Genomic DNA, 22,211 nt, shown 5'->3' on the forward strand with positions numbered 1-22,211 from the left:
TTTGGCGCAACAGGTGGCTGAAGGTTTTGCTTCTTTTTTTTCATGTAACTGATTTTTGTATCTGCGTTACGCAGATTTTGAGCTCACATCTGAAAGGTAGAAGAGGAGGGCTATCATGGTTTTGTTCTTCCTTTGCTCATTTTCTTCCTTCATTTAAATTGATTATTTGTTGTTCGGCTCGAGAGGGGGGGCATGGGTCAGCGAGCTGGGCGAGTTGTACATAGACTGGGCACGCAGAGAAACAAAGAGGAAGAAGAATGAATGAAGAGAGAGATGTGGCAAAGTTGGATATATCGTATAAGATATGATGGCGACTCTGTCCCTGCCATGATGAGATAGTAGATCACTCTGTACGTGTTTCTATCTTTGTTTTCTTCCTTTTCGATATCTCTGTGGTCGTCACTTTTGATGGCTGTGCCTGTTTCGTTCCTGTTTCTTCTCGTCAGTGGCGTTCCAAACGAACCCCTGCCCAAGCCACTCGAAGTAGGAACTCCACAAAAAGGCCCACCAAGACCCACATCCACGATGCACCAACGTGTTATGCAAACATGTGGACGCTGCTATAAATAGCCACGCGACGAAAGGAAGGAACCCACAACTTCCCTAATTGGCTTTCCAGTGGCTTTGCTGTTAGTACTAACTGTATAGTAAGAAATAGAGAGCGGATCTTCCAACGAACACATTAAGGCAGAGTGCCAGAGTGGTTAATGGGTATGACTAGAAATCATATGGTTTCGGCCTCGCAGGTTCGAATCCTGTCTCTGTCGAGGGTCACTTTCTTTTTTTACCTTTTTCACCCTTTTTACTTCATTTTTGAATTGTCTTCTTTTGTTCTTTCCTTTTATTCTGGTTTATGCTTGTGGTCTCTTTTGGCTTTTGTTTTTTTGTTTGGGTTTCGATTTCGTAGAGAGAGATAGTGAGTGATGTGATGTTTTGGCCTTGGAGAGCATGCTACATTGAATGATGAACTGTATAATTTCTGAACAGAAAATGGGATATGATATAAATGCCAACGACGCCCATGTGAGCTCTCAACCAAGCCAATCTCAAAGATGGTATAGAAGGTAGAATGCTTTGCCTCATCCGCCAACACTGTATATGCCATTCACGTCGAATAGTGAAGAGTCATCAAATCGTTGCTCATTGAAGAGTATCTCAGGTTAGCACGCGATGCAAGCTCAGATAGTCTTCACTCCGAGTTTGTTCAAAACAATATATTCTTGCAGCATCCGCTCAGCATCTCGCCTCGCTAGACTGCCGCTATCGTGTACGCTGTATATCTGCTCATGCCCATTGTTCCAATATGTACACCTATCCAGCCAATTTTTCACAACCATTATCGCAAAGCCGGCTATGCCAACCTCGGCTGCTGTCTCCTCAAATCCAAAACGACCCAAGGCGCGATTATTACTACTCCGTAGAGGCACCAAAAAAGTCGTGCGCGCGTCATGCCAGTACCGTGTCGAGTGCAAGTGTCGCGGGGGTCCGTCGTCGGTCGTAATCTCGCCTCATTTTGCCGAGCTTCTCATCTCGACCGCAAAAGCGACATACGTCCAGTCGGCCACCCCTTTTCTTGCCTCATGCACCCCCCTTGAAAATCAAAAAAGCTGCCAACGCCATCCTGGTATCTCGAAAAGCGACAAGACCCCAAATCTTTTGTTTTTGTCATGTGTATATTCGAACCCGAGCGGCGGAAGTTCATATACGCGCGCGGTCATGACACTCGGATCGTTCTAAAAACCGCAAAAGGGAACCATCCAACGCAAAAGGAGAAATAATAGACAAAAAGCCACCTATGCACAGAAAAGTCGAAAGGAAAAAAGCATATCGATGGCTGCCTTAGGGCTCTTCGGGATCCGGGTTCACGGCCCGAAGCACCTTGGGCGGCTGGATGCGTCGCGAATAGTCGTGGTCGTCGCGCAGCGTGTTAAGACTTTCGTGGCTACCGCGGATGTAGAGGCCTTGCTTGAACGGGTCCATTCGGGGATCGATCTGGATCGTGCTGTTTCTGTTGGCAACCGAAACGGGCGAGGCCGGCGAGCCGCTGTTGCCCGTCAAGTCTCCGGGGACTCCCACCATGCCGGATGAGCTGCCTCGTACGCTCGGGTCGTTTTGGTACTCGTCCTTGCCCTGTCTTCTTCGTCGCAGGAACCAGAACAAGAGAGCAGCGGCAATGGCCAGCACACCGCCAACCACGCCAACCGCAATTCCGGCAATGGCACCGCTGCTCAGACCCGACTTTTTGGACGACCCATCGCTGGTGCTGCCGCCGCCGCTTTGATCTTTGCTTGGATCCTCTGTCGGTGTTGGAGAGCTGCCGGTGCTGCTACTACTCCCACTGCTGCCGCTACCATCGGTGGACGTGGTCGACGGCGGCGGCGACGACGTCGTCGGAGGCGGTGTGCTGGTGGTGGAAGATGTCGTTGAATCGCTCGTTGACTGTGCCACATGTTAGCTCTGCTCTCATCCCGCGCATCACAGTTGCATTCAGAGTTTCCGCGGCGCAAACCGCAGTCAAGAGTCAAGTCATACAGAGGATGAGCTACTTGTAGAAGTAGTCGGCGTCTCTGATGTGGAGGAAGAAGTGGTGGAAGAAGTGGAGGAAGAGGAAGAGGAAGAAGATGAGGAAGTAGAAGAGGCGGAGGTGGAGGTAGCCATGGAGCTGGAGGACGTCGAAGCGGAGGTTGAAGCTGTGCTCTGCACCACAGTCTTAGTCACACTATCGGTCACGATCACGGTGCTCAGCTGGGTGCCAGGGGAGTACTTTGATCCCACCGGTTTCCAAGGAGAACAAGAATGGGGCTTTGACAAAGAGGCGTTATACAAGGTGGCCGGGCAGAGACGTTGTTCCTCCAGGTGGCAATTGGGCTCTCGCGCCATACATTCAGGAAATGGGCTCAAGGTGCAACAGTGGGAGCATCGCGACAAGAAGAATCATGGACGTACCTGGGTGGGTGTCGTGGAGGAAGCCGGCGCCGTCTTCGTGCCCGACGGGGCCACTTCGTTAAGAACGAGATAGCCAAACAAGCCTTGGCCGCCGCAGTACTCGGTAGGCCAGGCAGGGCAAGGTACGTTGCAATCCTTGACGTCGACTGTCGAGCCCTTGTCGGGATAGTAGTTGGAGCACCAGCACGAGTTCTGCTGCGTGATGGCCAAGGCGTAGTTCTTCTTTATACAAAATCCTTGGCACAGTCCATTCGTTTGGTATATGCTGACGTCTGTCAAAGGTTAGATGGCTGTCTCTCAACTTCCGCTGCTGCCAAACTTACTCAGTGGCGTCTCGGCCGTGTTGAAACTAGAGCAAACGTTGACATCGACGGCAGAAATCAACGTCGAGAAGGCCAATACTAGAAAGATAAAGCAGCCCTTTTGCAGGGCACTGGTCCTAAACAAGCGCATGGTTGAGGTTGGAAGGAAATAAGAGTTTGGAGGTGTTGTTGTCCTAAGCGCGGATTCTCAAAAGGGTCGTGAAAGTCTGAGATGGTCGCTCCCTCGGTTGTGTCGATGACGTGACTTTTGTCTCTCCTCCAAGGGTTCCCTTCACTTTGTTCGTCGATTGAATAGGCCCTCAGAAACAAGCCATAGCCGTCCCTTTGATCCTCTCTTGAACAGCTCACAGCACACGGGCTGGACGAGAGAAATCGCGAGACGCAATTCTTGCAGCGCAACAATGAGTCGACTTTTCAAATTCGTTCAAAATCGGTCTTCTCGAAGATGATTCGAATTCGCGCTCGGTGCGGCAGTGAAGCAGCTGAGTCGGGGTGGATAATGTCTTGGTCGAGGCCTGGGCAGAGCCGGCGAAAGTCTCGATGGAATCAGAGACACAACACAACGGTGCTTATGAGCCAGAAACCGAATGTTGGAATGCCTCGACAATAACCGTGACGTTATCTTCAACACGTAGTGATTCGAGCTTTTTTTTCTTCTTTCTTTTCCTTTTTGCAAAAGGACGATCTTGTAGACTGAAATGTGCAGCGAGATGCAAACAAGGCCGAAGCGAGTGTCGCAAGCAGCTGAAAGATCCAACGCAGGAAATAACAACAAACCGCTCGCAGTACCGAACGCGAAGCCTGTCTCGGAGCACAAGAGTTCAACAAGGAAACCTAAGGAAGAACAACCCCAAGACCACTGGACCAAAACAAACGAGAAAAATAATATGAAGAAACAAGGAAATAGAACCAAAAAAAGAGAAAAAAAGGAGGATGGGGTGGTCGGCCAGGAACAGCGCAGCCGGGAAGCGGAGACGATGAGAAAATGTCTTGGACTAAGGCTGCCGAGGGTGCCTTTTTGTTCAAGGTTCGGGGCTGTTGAGCAGCCCAGATGCCCAAACCGCCTTTGGAGATGATTGACAGAGCGGACGGGCCGGGCGTGGCTGGTGGCAGAGGAAGCCGAGTTGGTGTTATGTTATGGCGAGTGAACTCTGGCGTGTTCGCGCTGGCGACGGTGCTGGTGGCTGATGAACGAGGGCGGCACTGGCGCTGCTTGGGAAGTTCGTGTTATAGTCGGGCCAGGCTGTGTTGCGACAAAGGCGACAAGGCGACAAGGCGGAGGTTGAGAGGCGAAAGATGGCAAGAGAGAGTGTGTGCGAGGAAGCGGGAGAGGAAGGGAAGAAGTCTGGAGATTTGCAGAGCCTTTGGGGTTGGACGGCCAAAGTACAGGTACGAGTCCCGGTGCATGTACCGTGGACCGCTTCCACGCCGAATCTGCAGGCTTCTGGGGAGGTACTGCTGGACAGGACAGGCTCCCAGCGTCCCGGGGAGGCGATCAGGCCCGAGCGCTGCCAGGCCAGTGACAGGTGACGCCTGGAGTGACTGGGGTTGCAGTTTACAGATGCTGGCCATGCGATGCGGGCAGAAGACGATTCTTTCCGCTCGATGGCGACGGGTTATTTGCGTCCAAGTCCCTAATTTGCTATCAATGGCCGCTCATTGAACGGTGTCGACAAAAAATAGAACAGGCGCGCATCGTTCCTGATGTTCACTGCCATGTTCTCTGTCCGTCCATCCAGCTGCCCAGCCGATGCCTGTGGCTGTCCGCGGTACCGGTACTTCGTAAAGCAGCCACGCTAAAACCCGGCTTGACCCCTGACCATGGCGTCACTGAGGCGCTACGGGCGACGGGGCAGCTGATGGCGGCATCTGGCCAGCGGGCCAAGGGCTGCTGGGGGGGCTGCTGGAGCCCGCTAGAGGCCGCTAGAGGCGCCGTGCGCTCGAGGTCGCAAGCAAGCCACAGTGGGTGCCTCGTTTGTACTAAGTCGGCTATGTTTTCTCGTTAAGCGGCGTTGCGAGTCGCTCCAGGCATGGACATCGCTGCTTGGGATGCTGCGCTTCTGTTTGCAATCGATCTCGTCAGAATCTGTGGAAGCTCAGCCCTTGCACCATCGAATAGTACGGTTGAACGGTGTGGTTGCAGGTTGTAGGTTGCTGGTGCGTGTACCGGTACCTGCCCTGCCAGCGCAACTCCATGTACGAGGACTGCTTCTCGTCCAGGATCGAGCTGTGGCTGGTGCATCGCCTCAGGCGGCAGTATGTACATGGAAACCACACCTGTACTCCGTACATACGCGGAAGAGACGCAATGAAAGGCTTGTGTATGGCTTAATGCATTCATGCTGCCAGCATTGTGGCCCATTCTGGCATCTATGACGCGACTATGAGGGCAGAGACCTGCGTTGTGCTGGCAATAATACGTTGCATCAACCGGCATATCATTCATAGCAGGAGGCGATGCTACCACAGTCGCGTGAACGCATGGAGGTATCTCTGTAAGTACATCTAAACATTCGCCAGCAAAAGAAACTGCTGATTGATAACTCGGACTCGAACTGACATCTATATCCAGCTCATCAAGGCTGGACATCAAACGGAGCCCAAACCGAGTCGATGGCGCTCAACTTTCGGTACGTACCGTCAGCAGTGCCGCCTCCGGGGCTTGCTCCAGGCTTGTGGCGTTCCATGTTACCGTACGCTGGTGTTTGTACCGGTACGGAGCACAATGGGGCAGGAACGAACTGGAAGGTGCCATTGGAGCCACAGGCGGATATTCTCTGCTCCCGCCCATTTTCCAGTCTTCTCTTCCTCATCTCCTCCTTCACCACAGAAAATGGTCACGATGCAGACAAAAGAAGAGAGAGAAAATTGTCTGAGAAAAGGTCACGATGGCCACACAGAGTCACCAGCTACCACTCCTTCGTACACGGGCCTTATCACACGAGGCAACTGGTAAGAGCAAAAAAAGAGGTCGCAGAGCAAGACAATACGAAACTGCTCTACAACTTGTGCTTGTGGCCGGCCGACTGAATACGAGCAGCAGATGACGGTGTGTGGGCTGCTGCTCGTCCGGCGTAACCGTCCTCGACCCGGATCGTGGTTTGTGTGGCTCGCTCGACCTTGACGATTGGGGCCGACTGCTTTTCCGTCGACCCATGGCGAGCTGTGGCCACGAAGCTTGCAAGGCTCAAGAGGGCAGATTCTCCACCGTCGACGACGTGCCCACCCACACCCACGCGCGCAACAAGTATGAGTACATGTGCTTGTCTGTCTTGCTCGCTGTCTGCACAGGTACAAGCACCTGCTGCGCTGCGCTATGCCTCTCGGCGCACGAATTCCATACCTCGTACGGCGGGATCGTGGGATTGACGGAGTTGACGAGCAGTTGGATTGGAAGCCGCCGGAGCAGATGCGATACGAGGGACGGGATCACGCGGTGGACACATCCCGGGCTTGTCGAGTGATGACTACGGAGCAATTACCGCTAACAAAGGACGTCCGCCCTAGTCTCGTGGGCATCTGCCATGTTGCCGTGAGCGATTTTGATAACAAACAGCGCACCCTTGGCCCGTGTTGGATGTTTCAAATTGGATCCATCGAGAGACAGACATCTCGGGGCCATGACCGTCAGGGCAAGTTTCTCAAAAGCTCAGTCCTCGCCTCGCACCGGCAGCAGCGATTTCTTGGGTCCGTGACGATTGTGTATCTGGCCGGACGGGAGAGCAAGGACCAGGATGCGGCCAGCAGTGGGGAAAATGTGGCACCGCCCTCACAGCGTTGCTGGATCGAGGCATTCGCCCTTTGCTTTTTCTGCCGCAGAAGAAAACCTCGACGAGTGCTTGGTGCTGGACATGCCCCTGTACCTGGGTACGGATCACCGATCGAATCCTCCCCAGCACATGATGACTCGTGGCTCCGCTGCATCTTCGGCACATACTAGTCGTACTCGATACAAGTACGTTACTACGTGAGAACTGTCCAGCAAGTTGCAAGAGACTCGAATTGGCACTTGGAGGCAAGTTGGGGATGCGCAATCGACAACAACGATAAGTGCGTGGGATTTAGCCGTGTCGATGGCTTCTGTGGCAAAGAACAGCCACATTGCGGTTTCGTGCCTTGAATGCAGTTGCCGACCCTTGGACGATACTGATAGGCAATAAGCAGATGCAGATGTACTTTTGCTGGCCACAACGGAGCAAGGTCCGCGTTGGTAATGCCTTGATTTCGCTCTCGCGGTGGGCCACAGGGAGCCCTTTCGAATCTCTCTTCAGCGAGGCGAGTGGACGAAGCAGATCGCCTTTCTAGAATGCTACAGTACGAGGACATACGAATCGCCTCTACCTGTTGCGCTGCTATTTACAGTATACTTGCATCAGCCACATGAGATCTGTATCTGAACCATAATGTCTAGGCGAGTGGCGACGAATGCTTGTTCAGTACCAGTACACACATACTACTACTACTGCTAACAAGGTGAAGCAGCAGTCAGTCGTCTGCAGGATGCAGAAGGATCAGGATGTCAAGTCAAGCTACCAACACGTCGACATCTGTTCCCCGCATGGAACCAGAAGCTGATTCGACATCAGCTTTCGGCAAAATCAACAGCACCATCCCCGCAAACTGTTCGCACACACACGCGTCCTCACACTCGTACAGACAAGCCACAGTCCCATCTCGAAATCATGTCCGAGGGGCAACTTCCTTGCATTGGCCAATCGCGAGGTGAACTCCCCCACGGTTCGTTGTCTCCCCTCACCCCAGCCTCTTTACATACCAGCCTCCCGTATATGATGCAGCCAACCAAAGGGCCAAAAGAGGTTAGGTCTCAAATCCGGGACACCGTCATGCAAGTATTGCGAGACCTTTTGCGGAACCTCGACAACAACCTGATGTTCTACGGAGCAGTGGTGTTCACTTGGTGGTGAGACCGCGATGCTCGTTGGCCTCTTTCTGTGTCGGATGTCACGGCGTTGGTCTCTGAGGGATCGGCGCTGGTAAGCTGCAGCCAGCGGTCGACTCGGCACCGCACCGCTTCATCGTACGATGGATATGTCCCGGGCAGGCTGTGGAGAGGTTTCTGCGCGTACGGGAGATGACTGTGGCATCAATTGCCCAGCATGCTCATGGCTGCTCTCAGAGGATGGTTTACAGAGGTGAGATACTTGATCCGAGGTTACAAGAGCAGAGAGATGTGAATGGATGGCAAAAGTCCCGAGGGCGTCGTTGAACCAAAGGGAGGCAGCTCGGAACAGACTTCAGCCATCTTCTGCGCCACAGATGACGCCTCGTTTGCTCATCTCTGTCCAGCTCAAGAGGGATCGACAAACTAGGACGATGGATCGTCACGGATATTGGGAGCAGCCGAACGGGTGTTTCATCAAGCACAAGACTTGTGGCTCTCCTCTGTTGGCGGCCTACGGCTCTTACTTACTCTTCTCCATTGCCATGTGAGGATCAGAGAAGCCGAGCCATTCACATGAGCGATTCCCCCCTATGCGTACCGATACATCTCAGCAAGGCATATTCTTTACTCACTGTACGCGAAGGGTGCATGGCTGTCTACCATGCTGCAGTTGTTGCTAGCAGCATCACAAACATGCATTGCGGTGACCAATTGGGTGTCCAAACCGCCATACGAGAGTGATGCAACGCGCTTCACGCAGCTCTCATTGATGTTAGCGCGGCTGCTGCTCCGTATTGACGAGGAACGAAGAGACTCCATTGCCGAAAGGAACGCAGACACCGAGTCAGTCAATCGGTCCATTATCAAGCTTTGTCGTTGCCTGGGGCCTTGGCTTCTCGCGGTCAAGAGTTTGATGAAGAGAGAGTTTACGCCGCCCCGTGAGCGTGGGGTGAACCAATACTACTACCATGGCTCTGTTTGTATGAGTTCAGTTACAAGGACAGACGGGGTTGTTGCAGCGAATTCGTCCTGTGTCTGGACTTCATTATTCGCTCACCCGGAAGAATGGATGTTCATGGTTCTGACATGGTGGACCGAATATGTTTGAAGCTTGTGGATTTGGCTCTTCAGCCTCAGCTCCAGCGGAGACGACGAGAAACTATACTCGTGCTCGCTTCGAGATTGAGATTTTCGGCCCCCTATTCTCTCAAAGTCAATGGGCCTCCATGTGTCTCCAGCGATGGCTTGATATCTCCAGGGTCCATCCCTCGAGGCAAGTGAAAGCTTAAAAGGAAAGCGACCCAGATGGCAACACATTTTTTTACGGATATTTTCTCTCTGGGGCTAGGGGGCTGAGCTTCCCGCGCCGCGCCAACCAGCGCCCGCGAATACGAGCAAGCCGCATTGAGCTATCGACGGCGAAGGGCCTGCTCTAGGATGCGGTAGTGCTGTGGTTCGGAGGCGGTCGCAGCTGTCCGGCTGTTGCTTGCCCCGGACTCCGTATCTACGCGTACGGGCATGTGGCTCTGCGATGGGATGAAGCTGGCAGGTTGTCGGCAACGAGAGCCAGAGGACCCTGCAGCTGCGTTTGCGATGGGGAATTGGGCTTCGTAAGCCTGGTCAGCCGTGCTTTGGGCAAGTCAGTGTCAGCAAGTGGCAAGGGGGTTCTTTGCAAGCGAGATCTGATACATATGATGCTGCTGGATGTTCGGAGTACGGTGACTCCTGGGTGAGAAGCAGACTATGGAAGAGGAACAGTGAGGCTGATGAGCCGCGATGATGGCTTTAGCGTTGAGCTTGTTGTAAGTTGGCCATGATAAGGGTGCTTTGCCATCTTGGAAATGGGCGTGACACGAAGTGGCGGAGATGCTAGATTCCAGATTCGCATGGCAGAAGGATTTGGACGGCAGGGTGGCTGATTCTGGAGGCTTGCGTGGTTGAAAGTTACACGTGGGTTGGGCTGGTGAACTGATAAGCCAGCTGTATGACTCCAAGAGCCACTGTTCTTCTACCCTGGCGATGTCGACTGAAGTATTCGCAACAGTAGATTGACAAGACTGAAGACTGTTTTTACACATTGAGTCGATTGAAGATGGCAGGTTACTGAAAGTATAGTTGCTATCCGTGGTGTTGAGGGAGAAGCTCCAGAAAGCTGATGCCAGTCCTGAGATAGCGGCGCATCTTCGGGTCGCGATAAGTCCAGACTTGCCTGTGACCTCCGGCTACGTGCGGCATCGCACCGCTCCGGTTCCATACAAACAAGCATCATCATCCACAGCAGCATTTTGTGAAGCCCGCATCTGCCGCCTTTTGTGCAAGAGGAACCGCAGAGGGAGGGAAAAGAGCGTTGATGCGGGTCACGCATGTGACTGCTTGCTGCACTGAAACGGAGCTGGACCGCATCTCCCATCGCCATCAGCCTCGCCGTCCACAGACTCGCACTGCCCTCGATCCGACGACACTCGGCCGCCGTCCATCCGTTACACGATATTCCTTTCCGAACGACACCATCTAGACCATAACCCAACCCATACATATCTCACAAGCAACTCTCTCCCTCACCATGGGCGCCATCTCGCTGCCCGTCAACCCCCCGGCGCCCGGTCGTCGCAGCCGCCGCCGCTCCCTCGCCATCCTCACGGCGACCTGCCTCCTCGGCGCAATGGCCCTGCTGCACCTCCTCGTCGCCCTCGCGCCCTGCATGGTCGGCGCGACGTGCTACCGCGGCTACCAGTCCGCCTACAGCTTCGACGCCGGCGACGCCGCGCGCCCGGACTGGATGGCCGCGGTGCCCGACGACGTGCACCTCACGAGCCTGAGCATCCCGGGCACGCACGACACCATGACGTACGACATCGGGTCGCAGACGCTGCAGTGCCAGAACTGGAACCTGAGCACGCAGCTGCACAGCGGGCTGCGCTACCTCGACATCCGGGCGCGGGTGAGGGACGACGAGCTGCACATCTACCATGCCAACGGCTACACGGGCTTCAGCTACGAGCAGGTCCTGCTGGACGTGTTTGACTTCTTGGATGCGTATCCCTCGGAGGCCATCGTCATGCGCGTCAAGGAGGAAGGGGGCCCGATTGGCAAGAACAACACGGTTTCGTTTGAGGATGCCTTTCGGTACCACCACTGGTCGTCTCCCGCGACGGCGCCCGGCTCGGCGAAGCACCTCCACAAGTACGACTTCGCCGCGCCGATGCCCACGCTCGGGCAACTCCGCTCCAAGATCTTCATCCTGCAAAACTTTGACGCGCGGGACGGCGGTGGCCCCTATGGCCTGCAGTGGGAAGGCCCCGAGATGGTCCTCGAGGACCTGTGGATCATCCCCGACGTGTACCACCTCTCGGAGAAGTGGACCGCCATCCGCGACGCCCTGGAGCGCGCGGCCCTGGCGCCGGACGACAACCGGTTCCTGTATCTGGCGCACCTGTCGGCGTCGGTGGGCGTGCTGCCGATCGAGGCCGCCGCGGGGCCGATGAACAGGACGATCCAGGGCATGAACGACATGACGGGGCAGTACCTCGAGGATGCGTCGGGCAACGACGACCTGGCGAGGGTCGGGGTCGTGATTGTGGATTTTCCGGGTAGGAGGCTGATTGAGACTGTTTTGAAGTGGAATGTTTGGCTGCGGTGATTTTTTTCTTTTTCTGTGCTCGTACTGCTGCTACTGCTCTTGTGTTTGGGATACTGGACTGCATCCATTCTTGGCTTTGAGACATACAATGGCGTTTTTTTGTTTACTTGACTTGGACGTTTAGACATTACATACTGCTCTTGATATAGTTGGTACATGTACGATATCTATAAGCGGATACTGGCTGGAAGCATGGAAGGCCACTGGAAGTTGGAAAACATGGCTGGAATTTGAGATGCATCTGGGCTTTTGAACAACGGTATATATACTATCCATACAACACATATGCCATCAACATACATGCATACATTTCTCATTCTCTTCCCTCCCTTTCCATCCACCCACCCACCCATCCATCCGACCATATCCTCCTTCGCACGTCCTCCTATGCTATCCTAGGCTATATACAAGAAACCGTCCCTTCCGACTCTCCAACTCTTCCAACCAAAAAACCAAACCAAACGCAAACGCAAACAAAGAACGCTCAATTACATTCCAAAAAAGAAGAAAAAAACGAGAGATTCACCCAGCCAATGCATAGATCCCAGTACCACCCCGCCTAAATTAGAAAAATAAAAGACCCCCAATATCCCATTATTCCAAATCCCAACCACCATTCTTATTCCCCCCCCCTAAACTACTGAGTTTCTTCCAGGTTTACTGCCGCCGCAAGTCTTCACTCCGCAAAGACTTCTTGCTCTTGATGCTCCGTATCCCGGGCGTCCCCGCCCTGCTCACCGAAGGACTGCTGCTGCTGTCCTTGCTCTCGGTGGTGCCAAAGCTCTCGATCCGGTCCACCATCTGCAGCACCTTCGTCTTGGGCCGCTCAAACGTCAGGGCCTCGGCCGTGTACACGCTCGCCGACCGGGCAAACGACACGTCCGTCGCAATCGAAATGGGCCGCTCGCTCCTCGTCACGTCCGTCACCACCGACAGCGGCCTCTCCCTCCTCCCCGACCGATCGTCGCCGTCGTCGTCATAGTCGTCCTGCTCAATCCTCAGGAAGCCGTCGTCGCGGTCGCCTTCGTCCACGGGCACGCCTCCACCCTCGTCGTCGTTGTGGGAGCTGAGCTTGCTGGCGCTGCGGAGCGAGGCGTCCATCATGGAGGATCTCTTGTCCATGTCTACAAGCTCTGCCGTCTGCGGCATGTGGAGAGGCAGTCTTTCGTCGGTACTCGTTCCGTCGTCGAGCTCGTCGGCATTGACAACGCGGAGGCGCTCCTTGGGCACGGTGAACATGACCTGGACCAGGCGGTTCTCCACCGCTCTTTCGATATCCCATTCGTTTTCTCGCTCCATGGCGCTGCTGCTCTCCCCACCTTCCCAGTCCTGGCGGCCTTGCTTCCTCTTAAGTAGCTCGCTGCCCAGGGCCGAGAGCGGGGGCTCATAGTCGTTGCTCAGCATATCTGTCGATATCTCCCGCGGAGCGGCTCTATCTGCGGCATCACCCGAGGGGGACTCGGCGCCGGAAAAGACACGTCTCAATGAGCCTAGCCAGCTTCTCCGAGGGGGCTTGGATTTCGACGGCGAGCTGGGCTGCTGTAGTTCGTCGTCCTCAAACGGACTCCCCGGCGCTGTTCTGCCGAGCAGCAGGTTGGGGCCTTCTGCCTGCAATGCGCCGAATCCCGACTTTGCCGTATTGTAGCTGCTCGACGAGGAGCTGCCAGGCTTGCCCGGCTCGGTAGTTGGCGCAGAACTGCCACCAAACAGGCCAGCCGTAGCCATAATGGCGGACCATCGGCCGGAGCTGGACCGACCTAGACCGTCTCCCGCGCTGCGGGTAGACTCGGACAGGCCAGAGTCCATGTGGAGATCGTCTTCGTGCATCCCGGAGGAGCGCTGAGAGCTTCGCCGCGTTGGCGATGAACGGCCCTGTTGGCGAGTGCTATTATACCTCGCCAGCATTGCATCCGCGGCGTCAACGTCCGATACCCAGTCTTGCACATCCGGATCGTGTTGGAACGGGCCGTCGGTGCTGGGACCAGCCGTGCTCTGGCCAGGGGGCGGAGGCTGGAATACTGGCAGAGCCCCCGAGGCCACAGCAGCGGTTGGCGTCATGAAAGGATCGGAATATGCGTCCGACGTAGGAGTGGTGGCCTCGATAGGCTTATCCCGTTGGTAAGACAAATCCTCTTCATCATCCTCCATGATGGGGTGAATTTGACCCGGGGTAGAAACAAAGCTGTTGAGCTGAGCGTTCGCCGGCACATAACCGCCACGAATCTGTCTAGCCACCGGCTTCCTCACGACCCCTGGAACGACAGGAGCATAGCCGCCATACGAGCCACGCATGCTCTCATATCCAGAAGATCGGTCATCTCCATTAGTTCGGTATGGATCCTGCCCTCCATTGTACCAGCTTCGATAGCCCCAAGGGAAAGTATCAGGCCGCTCAGACATGTCAACAACGCCGTCATGTACAAACATGCTGGCGTCTTGGGCCATGGCCCTAATGGTCTCGTCGCGAGCGGCTCGTCTCCGTTGTTTCTTGCGCCAGCAGAAAAAGCTGACCAAGGCCAAAATGAAGAGGATCAGACCACCACCAATACCAAATCCAAGACTCAATCCCAACACTCTTGACCTGGCTGCATCAGACGTCTTACCAGGGGCATCTCCCGGGCTCTGGCCGCCAGTCTCAGCCGGAGTTGGATTGCTGTAGCTCGTCGACCACGTCATATCGGTCAGGTTCAGAAACTGCGGTGCCGTGGTGACGCCGGACTGCCGCTTCATCTTACTGGACGAGTCGGAATCACTAATCTTCCAGCCTCCGTACACCATCATGATGTTTCCGGGAAGGATAGCTGCTCCGTGTCCATAGATGCCGGCATCTGCGAAATCCGGCTGTTGCTTCGGTATTGTCCATCTCCACGAACTGTACGCCTGGCTCATTTCCAGGATGGCCAGCTGCGGCTCGGCTGCATTCGTCACATCGCCAACCCAACCCCCCAATACAATAATCGAACGCCCATCCTGGCTCAAAACGGCTGTATGACCAGATCGACTCTCCACGCCATCGGGACTGTCGGTTGATTGCTGAACGTTTACGTAGGACCAAGACTCCTCCGGGAGATTCCACACGGCAGCGGTGCTCATGTTGATGAAGGCTTGCTTGGTATGGCCACCGAGGACGACGTACGCCGTCTGCTGTGTGACCGTGCCGGAGATGTTGCTCATGGAGCTTTGCAGCGCGGTAAGACTGAATCCGGCTATGGGAGTCTTAGGACCAGAGCTCGAGGCGATGCTTTGCGCGTACGACCTGGAAGATGGGCTGCTGTCGGCTGGAGCGAGAGTCAGCATGCCCGTGGAGTAGTTGGCCGCCGACTGCCAATCCTTAGGACTGTCCGAGGGCGTATCACACATGCCACCGTAGCTGTATATCGTCGGCTCGTCCAGCAGCGGAGCCAGTGTCGCGGAAAAGGCAATGGTCCCCCCGAGGAAGTACGGCCCTCGCGACGAGGTGCCCTTTTGCGACTTGCCGAGCGTTGTCGCGTGCTTCGTCCAAGCCGCATCACCGCTACCGCCAGAGGCAGCCCCCTCTCCATACGTCCACACGCTTCCCGGCCCTTTGTCACATTCTCCGGCGTAAACCAGCACCGCGCCTTCTTCTGTCCTCACCGCGCCGAATGCCGTGTTCTTCGGATTGTCCCCGCCCACGAAAGGTAGGCTCGTCGTAACGGGGCTCAGCTTGGTGTCGGCTCCAACGGTGGTCGAGATGTTGAGCGACAGGAACTGCACATTGTCGTCGCCGTCCTGGGTGAAGATGTAGGCCACATCCGGACCGTGGCACGCGCTCTGGTTGAAGCACGCATCGGGCGCGAGAATCTGCGTGGGGACATAGGGGAAGCTGTGCGCAGCGGCCACCAGCGGAGCTCCCAGCAGCAGCGCCGCGGCCCCCAAGAAGCGACACGACGGCGCACGTCCTGGCGTTGCGCGATGCGGGTGCGCGCGTCCGCGAGCAAACGGATCTGGTGGTGACACGGCCATTGATCGGGTTCGTTCGCTCCGAGATCTCGCTTCGCGCGCCGCGGTTGCTCTTTGTTTCGCTGGGTATGTTGTTAGGTATCTCTGCCTTGTCGTCGCTTGTCGATCATATCATCGTGGCATGTCGATCTTGGCAGCCTTGTCGCAACGGTGAGCGTCGGTCTCGCTGAGCTCCTCTCTTCGGATTCTTCTTGATGCTGTTCGCGTCCGTCTTTCGCCAGCTTAGAATCGCATCCACCGCCTTCTGCCGAGTGAGTCGTGACCCTGCTGCAAGCTCCCCCGCAAAGAATCGAGGACACGCGGTGGAAGCGAAGCTGGAGCCGGGGATCCCAAGCCCGCAGAGAGCCAATCTCGCAGGTCTCACAATACGAGGCGGCTGCAAGAAGCGACGCTGAGGAGTGAAACAATCAATCAAGAGTAGGTCGGCCGCCGATGACTAGCCCTCGATCGGCTCAGGAACAAAGAAAAGAAGCACAAAAAACAGAGGCCGCGGAAGAGGCCAAAAGGCGAGAGAGACGCAGGGACCTTGAAGCGTTGGAGTGACCAGGAATAACTGAAGGCGAGAAGAGACACACACAAAGCGGTGGGCTGGACCCCGGCTTTAGCGCTGGCCGAGAGCAGTAATGCTTCCTGCCCACTGCAGTTGTCAACAGCAGCAGAGGAAGGCGCGGCACAGGGCGACTGACAGATCCGGGCTCAGGCTGTCAACAAGGGGCGGCAGGAGCCAGTCGGGCCCGATGGAGGCGAGGGAAAGAGCTAGCATGTGCAGCTGCAGCCGGCCGTTGTTGCCGTGGTTTGTGGGCTGCGGGTTGGACCTGCGCGAGGCTTTAGCCGCTGGCAATCAAGGCAGGTGCATGTATTGATGCTATGTATGTACTTCCACTTACAAGAACAACAAACATGCAATTCTATAGGTAGTGCTGCGATTACTTCTATAACTTCTTAAACAGACAATATTCTCAAAGGATATAGTGGCTATACTCGCTACTACAAATCCAGTTCTCTTCATTACCCTTAACATCATCAATCTGTCACTTTCACAAACGCTCACATTTCCATTTTCACATCACTTATTCTCCCCCACTCCACCCATCTGTTGACATTGTCCTACCGTCGTTGCGCAGAGCAACCAAAGCTTGGCCCTCTCTTCCGCTTCCCCAGTTTGGCTTAGCAGGGACTAGGCCCTCTTATACCTAGTAGTGGCTTCAGGCGCCCCCAAATTGGGTATCTTACCAACTTGTGGCTGTCTTCGGCTACCTCTGCATGTTGTGAAGACTTATCTTGAGTATATTGTGTAGGCGTAGATGCTTATCGTGCTGTTTCCTACTATGGCTGCTGAGAATGATGAGTGAGAAGCTTAGTCGTAGAAACGACGATGCGCTGCCTCCATGACACGCACTCCTCCTCTCTGCCGTCTGCTCGTCACATAAATCTAGTTCGTCTCCCCGAACTGCCTTCTTGGGCAAACCTCATCCCAGCCACCTATCAAAAACAAGCAACATGTGACTTCCCGGGGGGCTGGGCAAACCACCACCACTCAACGAATCGGCGTGTTTTCCCACCACGCCTGTTCAAAGTCAAAGGCTGGGATAAAAATGCTTGCAGGATGAGATGCAGCTCAGATCGATGCCCATTGGACATGTTCATCTCGATATGACGCTCATCCTTTCCTTATACTACATGCCCTTTCCACAGCTTCCACTTGATAAAGAGGCAAATACACGCGTATCGTGTATACATACATATCAGCTGCTGCTGACGCGCATTTTCTCCGTCCCATCGCCTCAGCCCCCACAGCTGGGAAATGACGAGAGCCTAGAACCGCCGGCCACCGTCGACTAGCAGGGAAGAGGCGGCAGAGGAAATGGGCGTAGTACTGTTCGCTCTCTGTAACAGTCAGGCAGGTATTCAGTGCAGATAGACGGCATCATACGAGACATTTGTCTTCTTTACACCTATTCTTTACTTAGACATTAATGACTGCAATCGCCCAAAAGATGCAAAACAGCCTGCGTGTTCTGGCCCTCTTGATAACACAAACTCGTCTTTCCTCTTGGGCCATGAAAACCTGAAGCCTGGCTCGTTTCGTCTTCTCTTACAAGAATCTCATGCTGAAGCTTGTCCATAATACAAATCATAATTAAGACATACTAACACCTTCTTTTTATCTTTATTTCCTCTCCTTTCTCAGCTCGATACAAACCAAGAGAATCTGATACAGGAAAGAACAGCAAGGCCAACCACAAAATGCATGCAGGCAGAATAGAATACAAAAGCCGGTGAGGGGGGTATCAAGTAGTAGGTAACAAACCGTCTTAGTAGTGAATCTTTTCTTCCCAGATCGGTGGTCGGGCGCCTTCCGCGTCCCACTTGACGTGGTTCTTCTCATCGAGCTCTGCACCTTCGTCCGTGATGGGAATAATCTTGCTCGAAGCAGCAACCTCCTGCTTGGACAGACCTGCCGGGTCCGCGGGGATCCAAAGAACGGGCGTCTTGCTCGCGACGGATGGCGGCAGGTATGCTTCGGCCTCAATCTCTTCAGCGTACTGAGCCGGCTGGGCAAGGTGCTCCTCGTTGAGGAAGAGCCCGCGGAGAGTGTGGTAGTCCGCGTAGATCCAGGGCTTCAGGAATCTGGTAAGGACGTTGCCCCGCTTGGCAGATGCTGATGGCGCAAAGTTGGGGACAGATCCCTTGCCGGCGGTATCATCGTGAGATACATTGTTGGAAGCCAAACCCTCCTCCATGCTGGTTCCAGCTTTGCCAGCAGTGCGCTGCTCAAGAGCCTCCTCCTCCGCCTGGAGTGTCCGGGGCAGGCCAAAGAGGAGAGGGTCAAGGGTTTTGGAAAGGGTGATGTGGTACAGGACGGTGAAGACGAGGAAGATTGCCATGAGGACGGCGGGTCCGGCGGCCTTGGAGACGATGAACAGACCAACCATGCAGACTTCGGCCAGGTAAATACCGGCGAACAGCTGCTTGAGGGCGCGAGGATAGATCAAGCCGTGCGTGTCGATCCGAGTCTCCGTGACGAAGAGGATGTTATAGCGGTAGGCAAGGTAGAACAAGCCCATACCAATAGTGGACCAGAATAGAATTAGGGGAGCGATGACTGAGTAGGTAATGCCTGTGGGAAACTGTCAGCACATACCACCTAGCGTAGAGGCAAACAGAGGGACATACTAATGACGGCAATATTGGTGTAAACCGGGAGAAGGTTGCCCCAAGAAAGAGCGCTGAGGCTGGTCCACTTCTTGTACATGGCTCGGGGCGTCTTGGCCAACAGCTTATACAGCAGCGTGAAGATGAAGAAGCCGACGACCTGAGTGACGACGCTGGTGGCAATGGTAAGACCCTGAACGATGAAATAGGAGATGTAGAAATTGGAGGCAGTCGGCAGGGCTGAAGAGAGAATGTTGAAGACTTGTCCCGGCTGCTGGACAATCTGGACGAGGGCAGTTGAGGCTGCGTTGGCCAAGGTCTGGATGAGGAAGACTTGGATGAGCTGGAAGCAAAAGTAGGCGTTCTGGGTGAAGAGCTCGACGCGGGACTGGGAGACTTCGCCGGCCAATCGAGCGCAGAGGCGCATGATGACGGGCACCATCGACATGAGGACCGAGAGGGCGACTGCTGGCAGGAGGCCTGAAATGACTCCGAGAATGGGCTATGCACGATTAGCATCGATATGTCGCGGTGACTGCAGTGATCACTCGACTTTACTTACCTTGGGAATATCGCCAATCCAGGTCAAGCCGGGGATGCTCTTCAGCGTGTTCACCTGGGCGATCAACCCAACAATACCGACGGGGATAGCCCAGAAGATGATGAGCGCAGCAATAAAGGCATAGACGGCATAGCGGCGGATGATGACTTGCCACCAGGGGAGGGACAAGCTCTTCCAGACAACCTCGCTGGGCTGGACGCCGATGGCCTTGGGGTCCATGTGCAAGGCCTCGTGGTGGGTAACGGATTGGTATGCAAATTGGGCGTCTCCCTGAGTCTCGAACTCGACAAAGACGGCGCGGACTTTTTCATAGTTGCCCGCCCTCCAGTCAGCCTGCGCCTTTTCCACCTCGGGAATCAGTCGCTGCAGCTCAGCGCGACTCCATTCAATGGTGTCGACCTTTTTGCCAACGAGACCAAGGGGACCGAGGCGGTGGTGAGGGCGTTTCTTGTCCGGAATCCAGCGCGAAGCAATGTTGCCCGTCTCGATATCGCCATCTTCAGCGTGGGCAGAGGCGGGGCCGTCGGGCTGAACCTCTCCCTTCTTCAGAGCCTTGGTACGGGCCTTGTTGACTGCCTTCAGGAGGCTGATCTCGCCCTTTTCCAGCTTCATCGCAGCTTCATCTCGCTTCTCCACCAGCTCGTCGAGCTCCTTCGTCTTGCCGCAGACCCAGACCCTCTTGACTGCCTTGAACATGCCTCGGATGCGCTCCTCATTGTTATATTCATCCGGGACCGATGTGAAGAGAACGGTGCGCGCGGAGATTCGCTTGGCATTGTGAGGGTTGATGTGGTGTGCCTGGCGCAAGTTGATGTAAAAGATGCATTCGCGCGTGATCATGTACATGAGGAAGCCGTAGACAGCCCAGCCGACAAAGGCGTGGGCGTACAGATAGTTCTTGTGCGTGTTGATGTCGACATCGCTGTAGGACAGGATCTCGAGCTGGGACAGGTGCTTGCCTCCGGTGGCATTGATCGGGAACAGAATGGGCCAGGTGATAAGCAGGCTGACGAGGCAGATGACGAAGCAGATGCGCAAGAATCGGAGGAAGAGGTAGGCGTCGAGGCTCTGGTGCGTGAGAACGTAGGCGTCGGGGATCTTCCAGAAGTCCGCGAACCAGGTCAGCCAGTTGCTTGGTACACTCGGCGTACGCTCGCTATGGCCCTGTCAGCTTTGATCAAACAACAGAAACTGTTGCGCATGTGGAGGATTAGCACTCACTCTTCACGTAAAGACCCTAGATATGTACGTGGCGCATAGAAGCGCCGCTGGGACCTCCTCAGGATTAAGAAGATGATGATGTAGATGCTCGATACTACTAGTACGGGAATGAGAGTATCGACCATGCCTGCAGTCAAGAACGACATCGGTCAGCCATCCATCGACAAGATCAGTGATTCTCAGATAGAGTCCAACTCACCCCATGCCGACTCTGGCTGAGCTCCCAGCGCAGACCCCTGGTTTTGATCGGGGGCCAAGTTCTTCTTGAGCCAACTGATGAAGTTGCCCATCTTGACGACGTCGTGCTCGCAACCGATGCCGCGCGCGTCAGGCGATGCTCGAAGTCGTTACTGAGAGATGGCCTTTCGGATGTATCGTCGTGGGTAACGAGTGAATGAATGTACGTAGTAAAAGAGCGGCTCGAAATTATATGCCGACTGCGTAGTGAAATGAACGCTCCAACACGTGGATCGAAGGGATGCCAAAAGCAGGGATTCTGTGAGATTTGACAGAGATTGGCCAAAGGTGGAGGTAGGAAGATGGGCGAGACAAGCGGCAGGCCCGTCTAATAATGCCAGAGGCTGGTACCAGCGTGCTTGTACCTGTGCGTCTGTGATTCAATGCTTGCAGATTGATCAACAACCGATCTGTCGATGGCGACACAGACGGGACAAGGAAGGCGAGTTCCGAGGAGCTGAAGCTGATGAGCGGCAGTGGGTGCCGGATCTGAATCGACAAGTATAAATGCGTATCTTGTTGAAGAAGAGGCACGAGGGTTGCGCTCTCCCCTTAATTAGTATAAGGTACTAGTAGGAACTCTACTCTTTGTCTTCTCGCGTGGCCTAGCTCTCTTTTTTTTCTTCTCCTCTTTGTCTTCCCGTTCTCGATCTTGACGTCGTTTGGTTCCTGTTCCCCCCAAAGCTGAGCTGGATCCCAATGATGAGTTGGCCGTGCTACTAATAAGACACTGTCTCAGCCCGGCAAGGACCCGGCTGCGGCGCCAATCTGCTGATCTAGCCTATGTGGGCTCTGCCTTGGAAGAGGGATGGCGTTTTAGATGGTCTGAAATCATGCGTTGCTTGTCCAGCTGCGATTGGATCTTGTGCGTATGTGGCTTGGGCGGTTAACGAGCGGAATGGCCGTGCCAGACGACCGGAAGGCGAATTGAACAAGGTAATGTCGATGGGAGTAAAAACACAAAACGCTGTCAGGACACAGAATATCAGAAAGAAACAGAACTTCGAGGCTATTGCCTGCATCGTCAATATGCAATTATTCCCTTGCAAGGTTCTGCGCCTCCGCCAATTGCCGCGCTCCTCGAGACCCTTTTCGCGGAGATTTGGAAAGAATTTTTTCTGCTTCTCTTTCTTCAATTCTTGTCCCTGCCTGTGCACCGAGTTTCAACTCCCAATCTCATTTCCCACGAGGGAGGGTCACCGTTCGATAACCTCAATGGGGACGTGGCTTGTGGGTTCAGGC

At 54.8% G+C, this 22,211-nt stretch overlaps 5 protein-coding genes and 1 non-coding gene across 6 annotated transcripts; 3 read left to right on the forward strand and 3 right to left on the reverse strand.

Moving 5' to 3' along the window:
* The first annotated feature begins 686 nt into the window (after positions 1 to 686).
* Positions 687 to 767, forward strand: BBK36DRAFT_t123. The gene has a single exon. It is a non-coding gene; the product is annotated as a tRNA-Ser (tRNA).
* A 1,072-nt stretch (positions 768 to 1,839) lies between these two features.
* BBK36DRAFT_141410 (hypothetical protein) lies at positions 1,840 to 3,399 on the reverse strand (the record flags this gene model as incomplete). Its single annotated transcript, XM_024897482.1, has 5 exons — positions 1,840 to 2,332; positions 2,449 to 2,462; positions 2,533 to 2,745; positions 2,947 to 3,218; positions 3,270 to 3,399. 5 exons carry the CDS (start codon positions 3,397 to 3,399, stop codon positions 1,840 to 1,842), a joined length of 1,122 nt encoding a protein of 373 aa, XP_024748121.1.
* A 793-nt stretch (positions 3,400 to 4,192) lies between these two features.
* Positions 4,193 to 7,844, forward strand: BBK36DRAFT_1177502 (hypothetical protein; the record flags this gene model as incomplete). The annotated part of the gene is made up of 11 exons (XM_024896064.1): positions 4,193 to 4,296; positions 4,503 to 4,658; positions 5,009 to 5,231; positions 5,420 to 5,525; positions 5,619 to 5,764; positions 5,842 to 5,899; positions 6,170 to 6,221; positions 6,568 to 7,015; positions 7,089 to 7,136; positions 7,423 to 7,469; positions 7,743 to 7,844. Exons 1-11 carry the CDS (start codon positions 4,255 to 4,257, stop codon positions 7,842 to 7,844), a joined length of 1,428 nt encoding a protein of 475 aa, XP_024748122.1. The 5' UTR covers positions 4,193 to 4,254.
* Positions 7,845 to 10,834: 2,990 nt separating this feature from the next.
* BBK36DRAFT_1123689 (phospholipase C) lies at positions 10,835 to 11,812 on the forward strand (the record flags this gene model as incomplete). The annotated part of the gene is made up of 1 exon (XM_024891090.1): positions 10,835 to 11,812. The coding sequence occupies one exon, from the start codon at positions 10,835 to 10,837 to the stop codon at positions 11,810 to 11,812; it is 978 nt and encodes a 325-aa protein (XP_024748123.1).
* Positions 11,813 to 12,469: 657 nt separating this feature from the next.
* On the reverse strand, positions 12,470 to 15,796 carry BBK36DRAFT_1177506 (hypothetical protein; the record flags this gene model as incomplete). The annotated part of the gene is made up of 2 exons (XM_024896065.1): positions 12,470 to 12,722; positions 12,771 to 15,796. The coding sequence occupies 2 exons, from the start codon at positions 15,794 to 15,796 to the stop codon at positions 12,470 to 12,472; spliced, it is 3,279 nt and encodes a 1,092-aa protein (XP_024748124.1).
* A 2,312-nt stretch (positions 15,797 to 18,108) lies between these two features.
* BBK36DRAFT_1177508 (DUF221-domain-containing protein) lies at positions 18,109 to 21,022 on the reverse strand (the record flags this gene model as incomplete). The annotated part of the gene is made up of 5 exons (XM_024896066.1): positions 18,109 to 18,914; positions 18,971 to 19,451; positions 19,512 to 20,667; positions 20,733 to 20,859; positions 20,932 to 21,022. The coding sequence occupies 5 exons, from the start codon at positions 21,020 to 21,022 to the stop codon at positions 18,109 to 18,111; spliced, it is 2,661 nt and encodes an 886-aa protein (XP_024748125.1).
* Positions 21,023 to 22,211: the final 1,189 nt, after the last annotated feature.

This window comes from Trichoderma citrinoviride, assembly GCF_003025115.1.
Source record: "Trichoderma citrinoviride strain TUCIM 6016 unplaced genomic scaffold BBK36scaffold_10, whole genome shotgun sequence".
NCBI classification, from domain to species: Eukaryota; Fungi; Ascomycota; class Sordariomycetes; order Hypocreales; family Hypocreaceae; genus Trichoderma; species Trichoderma citrinoviride.